This window comes from Mesoplodon mirus (assembly GCF_964341445.2).
Source record: "Mesoplodon mirus genome assembly, chromosome: 6".
NCBI classification, from domain to species: domain Eukaryota; kingdom Metazoa; phylum Chordata; class Mammalia; order Artiodactyla; family Ziphiidae; genus Mesoplodon; species Mesoplodon mirus.
In genome coordinates this window covers 91732300-91747597 of record NC_138982.1, presented here as the reverse complement: position 1 = coordinate 91747597, position 15298 = coordinate 91732300, and the positions used below count along the sequence as shown (strand labels likewise).

At 36.7% G+C, this 15298-nt stretch overlaps 1 protein-coding gene across 4 annotated transcripts in view; it reads left to right on the top strand.

Annotated features, from left to right (window-relative positions):
* DZIP3 (DAZ interacting zinc finger protein 3) overlaps nt 1–15298 on the top strand; it is a 120631-nt gene that overhangs the window by 59661 nt on the left and 45672 nt on the right. For 3 of the 4 annotated variants that reach the window (XR_014294330.1, XM_082624279.1, XM_082624278.1), the window contains exons 14-17: nt 1435–2052; nt 3907–3939; nt 5542–5711; nt 6492–6536. Coding sequence is in view for 3 of the 4 variants with exons in the window: in XM_082624279.1 (XP_082480405.1) it covers nt 1435–2052; nt 3907–3939; nt 5542–5711; nt 6492–6536 (866 nt within the window). In the remaining variant the exon portion in view is untranslated. The remainder of the gene's footprint in view (nt 1–1434; nt 2053–3906; nt 3940–5541; nt 5712–6491; nt 6537–15298) is intronic. The other variant, XM_082624280.1, reaches the window with a different exon arrangement.

Below are 15298 nucleotides of genomic sequence, written 5' to 3'. Positions count from 1 at the left end.
TTTGGTGCATAGCTGTGACTACACAGATTGAGCTTCTGCTGATGTTCCCTACCAACTCCTCACTTGTTGCATTCCCTGTTAAAAGGGTGAAATGGAAAGAATGAACATTTGGGGCTCAAGGCCAAGTCGTCTAAACTTAGGTGTCAGCTCCTTAGGAGTGTGCTAGGCAATGCCAGCTGCTCAGCACTTGGAGAGCTTAAGGGCTCCTGGACCCATGGAAGAGTAGTCTGGTGGCATTCCTTCTTGCTAGGGAGAATGGATGTCCCTGATCCTAGCCAGCTTCTTATTTGGCAGCCCAGAGAAAGCTCCTTGAGTCATTTGCTTTGTAACCTTGTTTGCCTCCACAGTTCATGTCAAGTATATCAAACAAGAATATTACTTTAAAAATCTTTTGAAACACAGAATCTGAAGGATAAAATAATAAAGTTGCACTTTATAATAAACACATATTTTATAATTTTAAAAAATATACCATCATATACCAAATTCTTATTTCTAATTCACTTCAGTCTACCTTCCTCTTTGGGAAGTGCTACTAAACCAGAAAAATATCAAATAGTTCAGTCTCATGCCTTATTCCATTTCATTGATGAAATACCTACTTAATCATTAATTTATTTTTTGAAAGGATAAGAACAAGAGGTTCTTAAGATCAGTGAGTCTCAAACTTTAATATATATTTGAATCATCTGTGATTTTGTTAAAATATCGGTGCCAATTCAGTATCTCTGGGGTGAGACCTGAGATTCTGTATTTCTAGCAGGCTCCATGTGGCTGCTGCTGCTGCTGCTGGCCAGTGGACTGTACTTTGAGAAGCAAGGCACTAAATCACTTTATGTTTCTTGCTATAGTTCTGCATTGTCTAATACAGTAGTCACTAGCCATATGTGGCTGTTTAAATTTAAACTCATTAAAATTAGATAAAGTTTCAAACTCAGTTCCTTTGTCAGACAAGCAGCATTTCCACTGTTCAGTGGCTAGTGGACAGTGAAAATCTAAAATATTTTCATCACAAAAAGTTTTACTGTACAATGATGATTAAGATAGAATATAATTGCCTAAGTAAAGTATAACTAAACACTGGCAGTTACCATTCTTGAGAGTCTTCAGAATTTTCAAAGACTTAATACTTTTATCCCATTTCGTGGCCAAAGCTCATTTATTTGAACAAAACCCTGGATGGCTGAAAGCCTTCTATAGTGATTAGTTTTTGTGATTACTTTTGCTTGGAACATACTGTTTTTGTTTTGATTTTTTGACAGCTAGACAGATAGCAGCATGCTTCTTGAGCACTGACTGTGACAAAGCACTGTACTGTACTTCATTCTTTTGGAATAGTGCCTGTCCTACAGGAGCTTAGGATGTAATGCAAGAAATCACATAGAAAAAGAGCATTAATGTGGAATCTTTTGACTTCTCAAAATTCATTTTCAGATGAAATGCCTATCTTCAAACTTGATTATAATTATTTCTATCATCTGCTTCATATAATTATTGTTTCTGGTACTGACATTGTTCGGCAAATATTTGATGAGGCTATGCCACCCCCTCTTTTGAAAAAAGAGCTTCTTATACACAAGAATGTACTGGAACCCTACTACAACCATCTTTGGACCAATCACCCTTTGGGTGGAGCATGGCATCTGCTTTATCCCCCAAACAAGGAGCTGCCACAGTCCAAACAGTTTGACTTATACCTCCTATTAGCTCTCATAAAACATTTGAATGTGTTCCCCACACCCAAAAAAGGCTGGAATATGGAACCACCATCTTCTGATCTCTCTAAGTCTGCAGACATCCTGAGGCTGTGCAAATACAGGGATATCCTCCTTAGTGAGATTTTGATGAATGGTCTCACTGAGTCACAATTCAATTCAATTTGGAAAAAAGTTTCAGATATTCTTCTGCGCCTTGGGATGAAGCAAGAAGATATTGACAAAGTGAAGGAGAATCCCATTGAGAATATCTCCCTTGATTACCATCAGCTGTCCATCTACCTAGGCATACCAGTACCAGAAATCATTCAGAGGATGTTATCCTGCTATCAACAAGGTACAAAATAATTATTTACTTAAGCCAGTAAACCTTCACTGAGTGTCTGCTATGTGCCAGGTACAGTGCTAAGGGTAGGAGATTCAGTGAGCTCCCATTCTTGAGAGAATATCCTCATCAAGAAGCCAGTAGAAATTACAGTGCTAGAGATGTTTCCAGAATACCATGGGAAATTCTAGCCTAAGAGAATCCAAAAAGGCTTTCTGGAGATAGAATATCTAAGGGGTTGTTAAATGACATGTAAAAGTTAGCCAAGTGAAGAAGATGGAGAAGGATGTTTCAGAAGGAAACAAGAGCAAAGGTATAGAAACATAAAAATATATTATAGTGCAAGGAACTAAAAAGTTTGGCAATACTGAGATTAAAGTAGGGGAGAGTTCATAGAATACATTCAAGAGGATTTCTCTTGCCTTGTTGAGGAATTTGTGTTTTCAAAAAGGAATTGTTGAATATTTTTAAGTAGAGGAGTTTTATCACTTCTACAAAATTAAGGATGCCTAAAACCATGAAATACAGGTACTGAGTATTTCAAGAATGCCCTTTTAGATACCATGAGTGTATGTTTCTCCTTTCTATCAGAACCTTGACTTTTGTTTAAAAGTTTGGTCATAAGTAATTTTAAAAATCAGATAACATTTATGCAAGGTCTAAGGTTGGCGGTGGCCATTCCCAAACATTATTTGTTGTTATGGGGAAGACTTCAGACCTCCTCCCCACATTCCAGGATAGCTTCTCAGCTGTCATGGTGGAAAGTGGAGTTGAAGCCATGTCAGCATCACTGAAACCCTTGCTGTGTTATTCTAGGTGAATTTTCCTGGTCCCAAGTTATTAGTCATACTACCTGGTGAGCAACTGATGATCACACTGATGCTATTTAAATATATAACTTTCCAAGTTTCTAGTAATTGTTGATCTGGTCCAGATTTTCTTCAGCTATAATTGCTAGGCCCCAATCCCACTCCTTTTGCTAAGGCTCTGGGATTCCATTGTGTTTTCCTACTTAACCTTTAAGAAAGCTTTCTTTGAACATAAAAGAAGAGAATGCTGAGTTTGATGCTATAAGAAAGTCAGGCGAGCACCCTTGACTTGTAAATTGGGTTATAAATTAGAGGCTTTTCTTTTTTACATTTACTCTATTAAGATTTTGAATGACAAAAACTTAATGAGAATAAAAATATTTGGGAAAGTGAGTTGAGCAATAAATCCAAGGTATTTCAAACAGTTTTCACTCTGAAAGTCTGACGAGCTTATTGCTCAAGTCCCTTTAATAGAGGCTTTCCTAATATCTTATATGTCTTCCCTAGTAGTTATTACAGTTTGGTTTTCATTTGTGTATCTGATTATTTGATTAATATCCATTGTCCCCACTAAATCTCTATGACAGTTATCTTTTTTCTCACCATTCAAACTCTAGAGCCTAACACAGCCTGATATATCATAGGTGCTTAATAAATATTAATGGGCAAGGAGAGAGAGTGCTCATCAGGATTTTGCTAAAAAAGAGGCTCAAACTTTCAATGGAGGTTTGCTGCATAATTGACTATTACTTCATGACCTTAGACTGTAAACTGTAAAAATTTGCTTCTTGATTTAAAGTGCTTGTGTTCTAGGCATTATCTATTATGAACTATCATTTTTTTAAACCTTTCTTTCTCTAAACATGGGTTTATAACCTTTATGTTATAATCTAATTATTTCTTGTTTAAACTGCATTCGTGAGTGAAGCTGGTTATTTTTACTTATAATATTTATTGGTGCAGTGTAAAAAATCTTCTCGTTTTTCTTAGTCTCAGTCTGATATTTGTTGGTTACATTTGCAATTATATATCTAAATTTTTTCTTTATGTATCATAGGAATTGCTCTACAGTCAATAACAGGCAGTCAACGTAAGTATGTTTAAAAACCAAATGCCTAAGTGACCTTTCAACCCAGGGTAGCTAAGGGGCACCTGTAGATTTTTACTCGGTCAGATAAACTGTATGATAAACTGTAATTGTTTGTTATAAGCTCGGAAAATTATATGGTCAGATTACTACTGGTCAGCTGAATCTAATATGAGCCTTTATTCTTCCTTTGTCTTAGTGCACATGCCCTAGGGTTTACCCTAACAGAGTATTTTAACTTTTGACACACAGGGCACTTCAACAGGCAAAAATGCCTACCTGCTTGCTCTACCTGCTCATATATGCTACTGTTTAGCTTATGTAACTTTTATCTGGTTAGCTATCCATTGTTAAGCTATATACTTTTCTGGCAGGTGGTGAGTTGCTAATTTTTTTATTTCCATTTATGTACTGTTGGTTTTTTAAAAATGGAATTCAAATTCTGCAATTAAAATTATACTTAAGAAAGTAACACCATGTTTTTTGGGTTTTTTTTTTTTTTTTTTTTTTTTTTTTTGCGGTACGCGGGCCTCTCACTGTTGTGGCCTCTCCCGTTGCGGAGCACAGGCTCCGGACGCGCAGGCTCAGCGGCCGTGGCTCACGGGCCCAGCCGCTCCGCGGCATGTGGGATCTTCCCGGACCGGGGCACGAACCCGTGTCCCCTGCATCGGCAGGCAGACTCTCAACCACTGCGCCACCAGGGAAGCCACACCGTGGGTTTTGTTTGGAGTAAAATTATACTTAAGAAAGTAACACAATGGGTTTTGTTTGGACCATCTGTGATCAGTCAGATGAAGTCCACAAGTTTAGATATTGAATCTCTGGAGCAGTGTCAAGGATCATGGTATCAAAGAAGTCACATAATTGGGGGCTGATACCCTTTAATAACCTTTGATTATAAAAAAGAAGAAAAAAGGGAAAAATACATCTAGCTTTTCCTTCTCTTTATGTTTTAGACTTATGCCCTAAAATAATACTAGTTGCAATATTTAATAAGGTCAATGTCAGGATACTCAAAAACTTAGTATTTAGAATTGACTTAAGTTCTACATTATCTATATCTATAGTCTGCTTAAGATAACAGCCAAGTATCTTAGCATTTGAGTTTATTTTATTTTTTTATTTTTTTTTTATTTTTTTTCCCGTACGCGGGCCTCTCCCTGTTGTGGCCTCTCCCGTTGCGGAGCACAGGCTCCGGATGCGCAGGCTCAGCGGCCATGGCTCACGGGCCCAGCCGCTCCGCGGCATATGGGATCCTCCCAGACCGGGGCACGAACCCGTATCCCCTGCATCGGCAGGCGGACTCTCAACCACTGCGCCACCAGGGAGGCCCAAGTTCTACATTATCTATATCTATAGTCTGCTTAAGATAACAGCCAAGTATCTTAGCATTTGAGTTTATATTGATTGGTTTCAGGCTAGTATATGTACCTGTTATTTGGTCATTGATAAATGGGCATTTTATTTTCATTTAGTATTTGAACAGAGTAAGATGTCTTCTATTTCTGGGGTGGTGTTATGGGGGGAGTAAATATATTTAAAATAGTGATAAGAGGCTAAAATTATATGCATCCAGACTTTGAGTGTTTTGGTTTTAATATTTAGGTATTGAAATAGAAGAGTTACAAAATGAAGAAGAAGAACTAAGTCCACCTCTTATGGAGTACAATATAAATGTGAAATCAATCCCTGAAATACAGTTAGCAGAAATGAATAAAGATGGGGCATCGATACCCAGTGAATCTTCAACAGAATCTATTAAAGATCTCCAGGAAGTATAAGTGCTCATTAATATTTGAATTAGAAGAACTTAATCAGGCTTTTAGTTTGTTGCATGTGCTATTCTTAAAGCCTCCCAGACAATCTTAGTTTATATTTATCATTAGTGTTTACACAGAGCTTGAATTGGAATGGTTTTTTTCCCAATACTTTCTTCCATAATCTTTCCTGCCTTAGCCATATATTTTGGCAGCGTCTGTTGAACGCTTATTATGTGTTTGGCACGTTTCTTCATCCTGAGTGGTAGAATGGATGTGGGAGGTTAACAGAAAGTAGAAAAAAGCATAGTGGGGAATAGAAGGAGAGAGAAAGGAAGAGAAAACAGGGATATTTCAATGCTATGTACACAGAGGTAGAATTAAAACCATCCAGGATGTATTTCTTTGCAGATAAGTGGTAACAGATACTATGTAGTCACTAAATTCTTCCTAGGCTTAATTTTTCATCTAATGGACCTGAATATGTTGATTTTTTTTAAGGTGCCTTCCTCCTCTGTTAGTCATGCATGCACGTGTGCAAGTGAGGACCTCTGAGCTCTTTTCAGTAGCCTACTTATTGACATTATATGTTGTTCCTTTATACATCAGTGATTTCTCAAGCAGAAAACTGAGATTAAAATTAAGATGAAAATAATTTTCCATAGAATCTAGAAGGAAAGTATGATCTATATTAGAAGATAAAAGATCCCAGTGGTTAGAGGAAAGGCATTTTGTAAAATAATCCATTGTGCAGTTTGAATTGCATATTAAATAAATGATTTATTTCTTATCTATCAGGTTAAGAGTAAACCAAAGAAAAAGAAAAAGACCAAGAATAAAAAGGTAAGAGGCTATATTAGCGTTATAATAGAGGAATGTCTGATTATGAACACTTAGGTTTAATACATGGTTTTACTATTAGTTAGAACTTAAAATTAGTCCAAGTAGACATGTAGCACAAATAACTTATAAATGTTCATAGCTTATTGAATATATGATTATAGAGAAGTCTATGTATGTTAGATTCTGAAAATAATTTAAACTTACAGTATGCCCTACTTTACTTCCCTAAATCATAATATATACATTTAAATATATAAGTAAAGAAACTGAATTAGTCACTTGGAAATTTCACTAATTTCTGTGTACGACTCTCATTTAAAAAAATGCCTACTCTGGTTTTTTTTTTGCATCTTTATTGGAGTATAATTGCTTTACAATGGTGTGTTAGTTTCTGCTTTATAACAAAGTGAATCAGTTATACATATACATATGTTCCCATATCTCTTCCCTCTTGCGTCTCCCTCCCTCCCACCCTCCCTATCCCACCCCTCTAGTTGGTCACAAAGCACCGAGCTGATCTCCCTGTGCTATGCGGCTGCTTCCCACTAGCTATCTATTTTACGTTTGGTAGTGTATATATGTCCATGCCACTCTCTCACTTTGTCACAGCTTACCCTTCCTCCTCCCCATATCCTCAAGTCCATTCTCTAGTAGGTCTGTGTCTTTATTCCTGTCTTACCCCTAGGTTCTTCATGACATTTTTTTTCTTAAATTCCATATATATGTGTTAGCATACGGTATTTGTCTTTCTCTTTCTGACTTCACTCTGTACGACAGACTCTAGGTCCATCCACCTCATTACAAATAGCTCAATTTTGTTTCTTTTTATGGCTGAGTAATATTCCATTGTATATATGTGCCACATCTTCTTTATCCATTCATCCAATGATGGACACTTAGGTTGCCTACTCTGTTTTAAACACAGCTTCTTTTCATATTTTTACAGAAAAGTTCAGAAGCATTTTTCAAAACCTAAGAAATCTTGATTTTTTCCTTTGTGTCTAAGACTCTGCCCACAATACAGTAATGTACAAAAATGGTACAAATCCACAAAGCTTCTTTATGCCTCTTCCTGTTATTTGAGGGTTGTAAAATGAACAAGTTATGATCTGTAGTGCAGTTTTAGCAAGAAGTCTTTTAATAGCTTGAAAAATTACAAGAGAAAGTCAGGAGTATTTTTTTATTGGCTTAATTCTTTAAAGTTAAGACTTTATTATTTTAGAGCAATTTTTTTGGTTTAGAGTAAAATTGAGGGGAAGATACAGAGATTTCTCATATACCTCCTGCCCCCACACATGCACAGCCTCTTCAACCAACACTCCCCAGCAGAGTGGTACATTTGTTACAATTGAGGGACCTAAATTGATATATCATAATTATCCAAAGTCCATACTTTACATTTTGGTTCACTCTTGTTGTACATTCCTATGGATTTGGACTCAAGATAATTTTTTTATTAAGCATATAGCTAACCGCTATGCTATGTAAACTTTACTGTGAAAAATATGTTATTTTCTGGCTTGAAACGTATATTTAAAGTCTAGATTATATTATAAACTGAGTGAGAATATTTGCCCAACTACAATCTGATAAGTTCATGTTATTAGTCATTTGGAAGTATACACAAACTTTAGTGATAAATGAAATTTTACACAATGAAAGTAAATTTACAAAATACTGAGGTACAGAACAAAATAAAGATTATTTTATACTCTGATCAGTAAAATGTTAGTATAATTATCATATTTATCAAAAGTTATTTTGAAAATTAATTTTTTTAAATAAATTTTGTTTTTAAAAGACACAAGTACGAATATTTTTTCTTACTTTTAGACCATTCATATATAATAAAACACAACCTGATTCATTAGTTTAGCTGCTATTTTTTATTTTTGCCAAAGCATTGGTAAGTCCCAGGTCTAATACTGCATAAGGCTGACCAAGTAAATCTACACCACAAATCTAAGCTCGAAGGGTTACAGTGTGTCTCTTCCTTACTTCCAAAAGATTAAAATATGGTAATACTTGGATTCTCAATTTTAGCTAAATGGAAAGCCCCACTTCTATGTCAAATTGAAATTAAACAGGGAATAAACATAAGCAGAAATAATGTAAATGCTACTTAAAATTTATACACTAGTAATATTAAATATTTCTTATTAAAGTCAGCAACTATCTAGGATTTTTTTTGTTTTTTTCAAACATCCTAAGTTTACTTCCAATTTATTTTATTAAAAAAATTGAGGGCTTCCCTGGTGGCGCAGTGGTTGGGAGTCCACCTGCCAATGCAGGGGACATGGGTTCGTGCCCCGGTCCGGGAGGATCCCACGTGCCGCGGAGCAGCTAGGCCCGCGAGCCATGGCCGCTGAGCCTGCGCGTCCGGAGCCTGTGCTCCGCAATGGGAGAGGCCACAACAGTGAGAGGCCTGCATACCGCAAAAAAAAAGAAAATTGAGATACTTTGAAAATAAACTAATTTTATCTAGATAAAATTTCAGCATCAGAAGAGAGATCTTATATCATATCTTTTATTGACATTTGAAGTATAAACCTAAAAAATGCTGAAATTTTTCATATGACTCTTTCATATACAATAGTCCTAGTCATATACTCAATTACTGTTATAGAAGCAAAGAATTGTCTAGTATAATGTAAGCAACCAATTATAAAAAGCTGGGTCAATCAAATTCTCTTATCAAGAGTTCTCCTCATGAAAAATTCTAGCATATAGAAATTTGTGTTATACAGAGTGACTGTAAAGTCCTTATGTGTGAAATTATGTCCTCTCTTAATTATTTGATTTTCAGCATGTCTACCTAACAATAGTTGAGGTCCTAAAAACACCTATCAGGGTTTCTCTGGATGAAGATAATGAAAAAGTAAAATTTGTGTAGCAAATAGAGGGGACAATAAGATAACTTCTACCTCTTCTAACTAGTATGTATAGAGGTGTAAATAACTCTTTTGAGAGTTCATTAGTTCTTTCTTCCCAATTCCATTCCCTACTCAGAGGGACTGAGAGTTAGGAATAGAAAAGGAAGGTAAAGCAGATAGCAGAAGTATAGAATGCTTTGTGATTGAAGCCTTGGGGAAAAAAGAAATATGGCAGGAAATAAATCAAGCTCTTCAAAGTGGATGTCACCTCTAAAGGGAAGTTGCTGAGATGCATGAAAGACAGGCATGAAGTTGTCCTGGAAAGAGCTTAAAAGGAGTTTTAGAAATACAGGTACAGGAAAAGCGGGAGCGCTTTTCAAAATTCACTTTATGCCACTTCATTTTTTATGAAAGACCTGCATTAATATATGTTTGTGCTAACCAAAAGAAATCTGGAGGATTTTTGCTTTTACAAAAAAAAGGTACAGACTAACTCATTTTATTGCACTTTGCTTTATTGCACTTTGCAGATACTGTATTTTTTAAAAATTGAAGGTTTGTGGCAACTCTGCATCAAGCAAGTCTATTGGCACCATTTTCCCAAGAGCATTTGCTCACTTTGTGTTTCTGTGTCGCATTTTGGTAATTCTCACATTTCAAACTTTTTCATTATTATTATTTTATTATGGTGATCTGTGATCAGTGATTTTTTTTAGGTATAGTTGATTTACAATATTATATTAGTTTTGAGTATACAACATAGTGATTCAAAATTTTTATTGATTATACTCCATTCAAAGTTATTATAAAATATTGACTATATTCCCTGTGCTGTACAATATATCCTTTTAGTTTATTTATTTTATACATAGTAGTTTGTACATCTTAATCCTCTACCGCTATAATGTCCCTCCCCACTTCCCTCTCCCCATTGGTAACCACTAGTTTGTCCTCTATATCTTTGAGTCTGTTTCTGTTTTGTTATATTTATTCATTTGTTTTATTTTTTAGATTCCAAATATAAATGATACCATATAGCATTTGGCTTTCTCTGTCTGACTTATTTCACTAATCATAATATTCTCTAGGTCCATCCATGTTGTTGCAAATGGTAAAATTTCATTCTTTTTTATGGCTGAGTAGTATTCCATTGTGTATATATACCATATTTTCTTTACCCATTCATCTGTTGATGGACGCTTAGGTTGCTTCCGTATCTTGGCTATCATAAATAATGCTGATATGAACATTGTGGTGCATGTATCTTTTCAAATTAATGTTTTTATTTTCTTTGGCTGTACACTCAGGAGTGGAATTGCTGGATCATGTGGTAGTTGTATTTTTGGTTTCTTGAGGAACCTCCATACTGTTTTCCATAGTGGCTGCACCAATTTCCATTCCTACCAAAGGTGTACAGTGTTCTTTTTCTTGACATACTTGCTGACATTTGTTATTTGTGGTCTTTTTGATTATAACCATTTTGACACATGTGAGGTGATATCTCATTGTGGTTTTGATTTGCATTTCTCTGATGATTTGCAGTGTTGAGCATCTTTTCATGTGCCTGTTGGCCATCTGTATGTCTTCTGAAGAAAAATGTCTATTCTGGTCTTCTGTTCATTATTTAATCAGGTTGTTTGGGTTTTTTGTTTTTTTTTTTAATATTGAGTTGTATGAACTGTCTGTTTTGGATATTAAACCGGTTTTGGTCATATCATTTGCAAATATTTCCTCCCATTCAGTAGGTTATCTTTTCATTTTGTTGATGGTTTCTTTTGCTGTGCAAAAGCTTTTAAATTTAATTAGGTCCCATTTGTTAATTTTTGCTTTTCTTCCCTTTGCCTTAGGAGACAGATCCAAAAAATATATTGCTACAATTTTTGTCAAAGAGTGCTCTGCCTATGTGTTTTTCTAGGGGTTTTATAGTTTCTGATCCTAAATTTAAGTCTTTAATCCATTTTGAGTTTATTTTTGTATATGAGGTGAGAAAATGTTCTAATTTCAGTCTTTTACATGTACCTGTTCAGTTGTTCCAGCACTACTTATTGAAGAGAAGAGAATGTCTTTTCCCCATTGCATATTCTTGCCCCCTTTGTCATAGATTACTTGACCATAAGTGTGTGGGTTTATTCCTGGATGCCTCTCTATTCTATTTCTTTGATCCATGTGTCTGTTTCTGTGCCGGTACCATACTGTTTTGATTACTGTAGCTTTGTAGTACAGTCTGAAGTCGGGGAGCATGACACCTCCAGCAATGTTTTTCTTTCTCAGGATTGCTTTGGCTATTCAGAGTCTTTGAATTTTCATACAAATTTTAGAATTATTTGTTTTAGTTCTGTGAAAAATGCCATTGGTATTTTGATAGGGATTGCATTGAATTTGTGAATTGCTTTGGGTAGTATGGTCATTTTAACAATATTAATTCTTCCAATCTGTGAACATGGTATATCTACCCATCACTTTGTGTTATCTTCAATTTCTTTCATCAGTATCTTTAGTTTTCCAAGTACAGGCCTTTTACCTCCATGTATTTATTCCTAGGTATTTCATTCTTTTTGATGCAATGGTAAATGGGATTGTTTTCTCAATTTCTCTCTCTGATATTTCTTTGTTAGTGTACAGAAATGCAACAGATTTCTGTATATTAATTTTGTACCCCGTGACTTTACTGAATTCATTGATGAGCTCTAGTAGTTTTCTAGTGGTGTTTTTAGGGTTTTCTACGTATAATATCATGTCATCTGCAAACAGTAACAGTTTTACTACCTCCCTTCCAATTTGGATTATTTTTCTTTCTTTTTCTTGTTTGTGGCTAGGACTTCCAAAATTATGTTGAATAGAACTAGCAAGAGTGGGCATCATTGTCTTGTTCCTGATGCTTTCAGCTTTTCACCACTGAGTATGATGTTATCTGTGGACTTATCATATATGGCCTTTATTTTGTTGAGGTATATTCCCTCTGTACCTACTTTGTGGAGAAATTTTATCATAAACGGATGTTGAGTTTTATCAGAAGCTTTCTTTACATCTATTGGGATGATCATATGATTTTTATTCTTCAGTTTATTAATGTAGTATATCACATTGATTGATTTTTGGATAGTGAACCATCTTTGCATCCCTGGGATAAATCCCACTTGAAGTGATCAGTGATCTTTGGTATTACTATTGTAATTTATATATTTTGGGTTGCCACAAACCATGCCCATACAAGATGGCCACCTTGAAAGATAAATGTGTGTATTCTGACTGCTCCATGACCAGCCGTTCCCTCATCTCTCTCCCTCTCCTGGGGTTTTCTTATTCCCTGAGATGCAACAATATTGAAAAAGACCAATTAATAACCCTACAAAGGCCTCTAAGTGTTCAGATGAAAGGAAGAGTTGCAGGTCTCTCACTTTGAATCAAAAGCTAGAAATGATTAACCTTAGAGAGGAAGTTATGTTGAAAGCTGGGATAGGCCAAAAGCTAGGCCTGTTGTGCCAGACAGTTAGCCAAGTTGTGAATGCAAAGGAAAAGTTCTTGAAGTAAATTAAAGAGCTACTCCAGTGAACACAGGAATGGTAAGGAAGTGAAACAGCCTTATTGCTGATAAGGAGAAAATTTCAGTATTCTGGATAGAAGATTAAACAAGCCACAACATTGCCTTCAACCAAAGCCTAATCTAGAAAAAGGCCGTAACTCTCTTCAATTCTGTAAAGGCTCAGAGAGGTGAGGAAGCTGCAGAAGAAATGTTTGAAGCCAGCAGAGGTTGGTTCATGAGGTTTAAGGAAAGAAGCTATCTCCATAACTTCAGAGTACAAGGTGAAGCAACAAGTGCTGATGCAGAAGCTGCAGCAAGTTATCCAGAAGATCTAGCTAAGATAATTAATGAAGGTGACTATACTAAACAACAGATTTTTCAATGTAGACAAAACAGCTTTCTATTGGAAGAAGATGCCATCTAGGGCTTTCATAGCTAAAGAGGAGAAGTAATACCTGGCTTCAAAACTCCAACACACAGGCTGACTCTCTTGTTAGGGAATAATGCAGCTAGTGATTTTAAGTTGAAGCCAGTGCTCATTTGCCATTCTGCAAATCCTAGGGTCCTTTAGAATTATGCTAAATCAACTCTGTCTGTAGTCCCGAAATGGAACAACAATGCCTGGATGACAACACATCTGTTTACAACATGGTTTACTAAATATGTTAAGCCTACTGTTGAGACCTACTGCTCAGAAAGAAAGATTTCTGGATGTCGGTTCAAGATGACGGACTACAAGCACGTGTGCTCACTCCCTCTTTCGAGAGCACCGGAATCACAACTAACTGCTGAACAATCATTGACAGGAAGAACTAGAACTCACCAAAAAAGATACCCAACATCCAAAGACAAAGGAGAAGCTGCAGTGAGACAGTAGGAAGGGCGCAATCACAATAAAATTAAATCCCATAACCACTGGGTAGGTGACTCACAAACTGGAGAACAATTATACCACAGAAGTCCACCCACTGGAGTGAAGGTTCCGAGTGCCACGTCAGGCTTCCCAACCTGGGGGTCCAGCAATGGGAGGAGAAACTTGCAGAGAATCAGACTTTGAAGGCTAGGGGGATTTGACTGCAGGATTTTGACAGAACTAGGGGAAACAGAGACTCCACTCTTGAAGGGCACACACAAAGTAGTGTGTGCATAAGGACCCAGGGGGCAGGAGCAGTGACCCCAAAGGAGGCTGAACCAGACCTACCTGCTACTGTTGGAGGGACTCCTGCAAAGGCGGGGGATGGCTGTGACTCACCACGGAGACAAGAACACTGGTAGCAGAAGTTCTGAAAAGTACTTCTTGGCATGAGCCTTCCTGGAGTCCACCATTAGCCCCAACAAAGAGCCTGTAGCCTGCAGTGCTGCGTTGCCTCAGGCCAAACAACCAACAGGGAGGGAATTCAGCCCCACCCAGCAGCAGACAAGCAGATTAAAGTTTTACTGAGCTCAGCCCACCACAGCAACACCCAGCTCTACCCACCACCAGTCCCTCCCATCAGGAAGCTTGCACAAGCCTCTTAGATAGCGACATCCAGCAGAGGGCAGACAGCAGAAGCAAGAGGAACTACAGTCCTGCATCCTGTGGAACGAAAACCACATTCACAGAAAGACAAAATGAAAAGGCAGAGGGCTATGTACCAGATGAAGGAACCAGATAAAACCCCAGAAAAACAATTAAATGAAATGGAGATAGGCAACCTTCCAGAAAAAGAATTCACAATAATGATAGTGAAGATGATCCAGGAACTCGGAAAAAGAATGGAGGCAAAGATTGAGAAGATGCAAGAAATGTTTAACAAAGACCTACAAGAATTAACAAAAATACACCTAGAAGAATTAAAGAACAAACAAACAGACATGAACAATACAATAACTGAAATGAAAAAATACACTAGAATGAATCAGTAGCAGAATAACTGAGGCAGAAGAACAGATAAGTGACCTGGAAGACAGAATGGAGGAATTCACTGCCACAGAAGAGAATAAAGAAAAATGAATGAAAAGAAATGAAGACAGCCTAAGAGACCTCTGGGACAACATTAAACCCATCAACATTTCCATTATAGGGGTCCCAGAAGGAGAAGTGAGAGAGAAAGGACCCGAGAAAATATCTGAAGAGATTATAGTCAAAAACTTCCCTAACATGGGAAACAAAATAGCCACCCAAATCCAGGAAACGCAGAGAGTCCCAGGCAGGATAAACCCAAGGAGAAACATGCCGAGACACATAGTAATCAGATTGACCAAAATTAAAGACAAAGAAAAATTATTAAAGGCAACAAGGGAAAAATGAAAAATAACATACAAGGGAACTCCCGTAAGGTTAACAGCTGATTTCTCAGCAGAAACTACAAGCCAGAAGGGAGGGG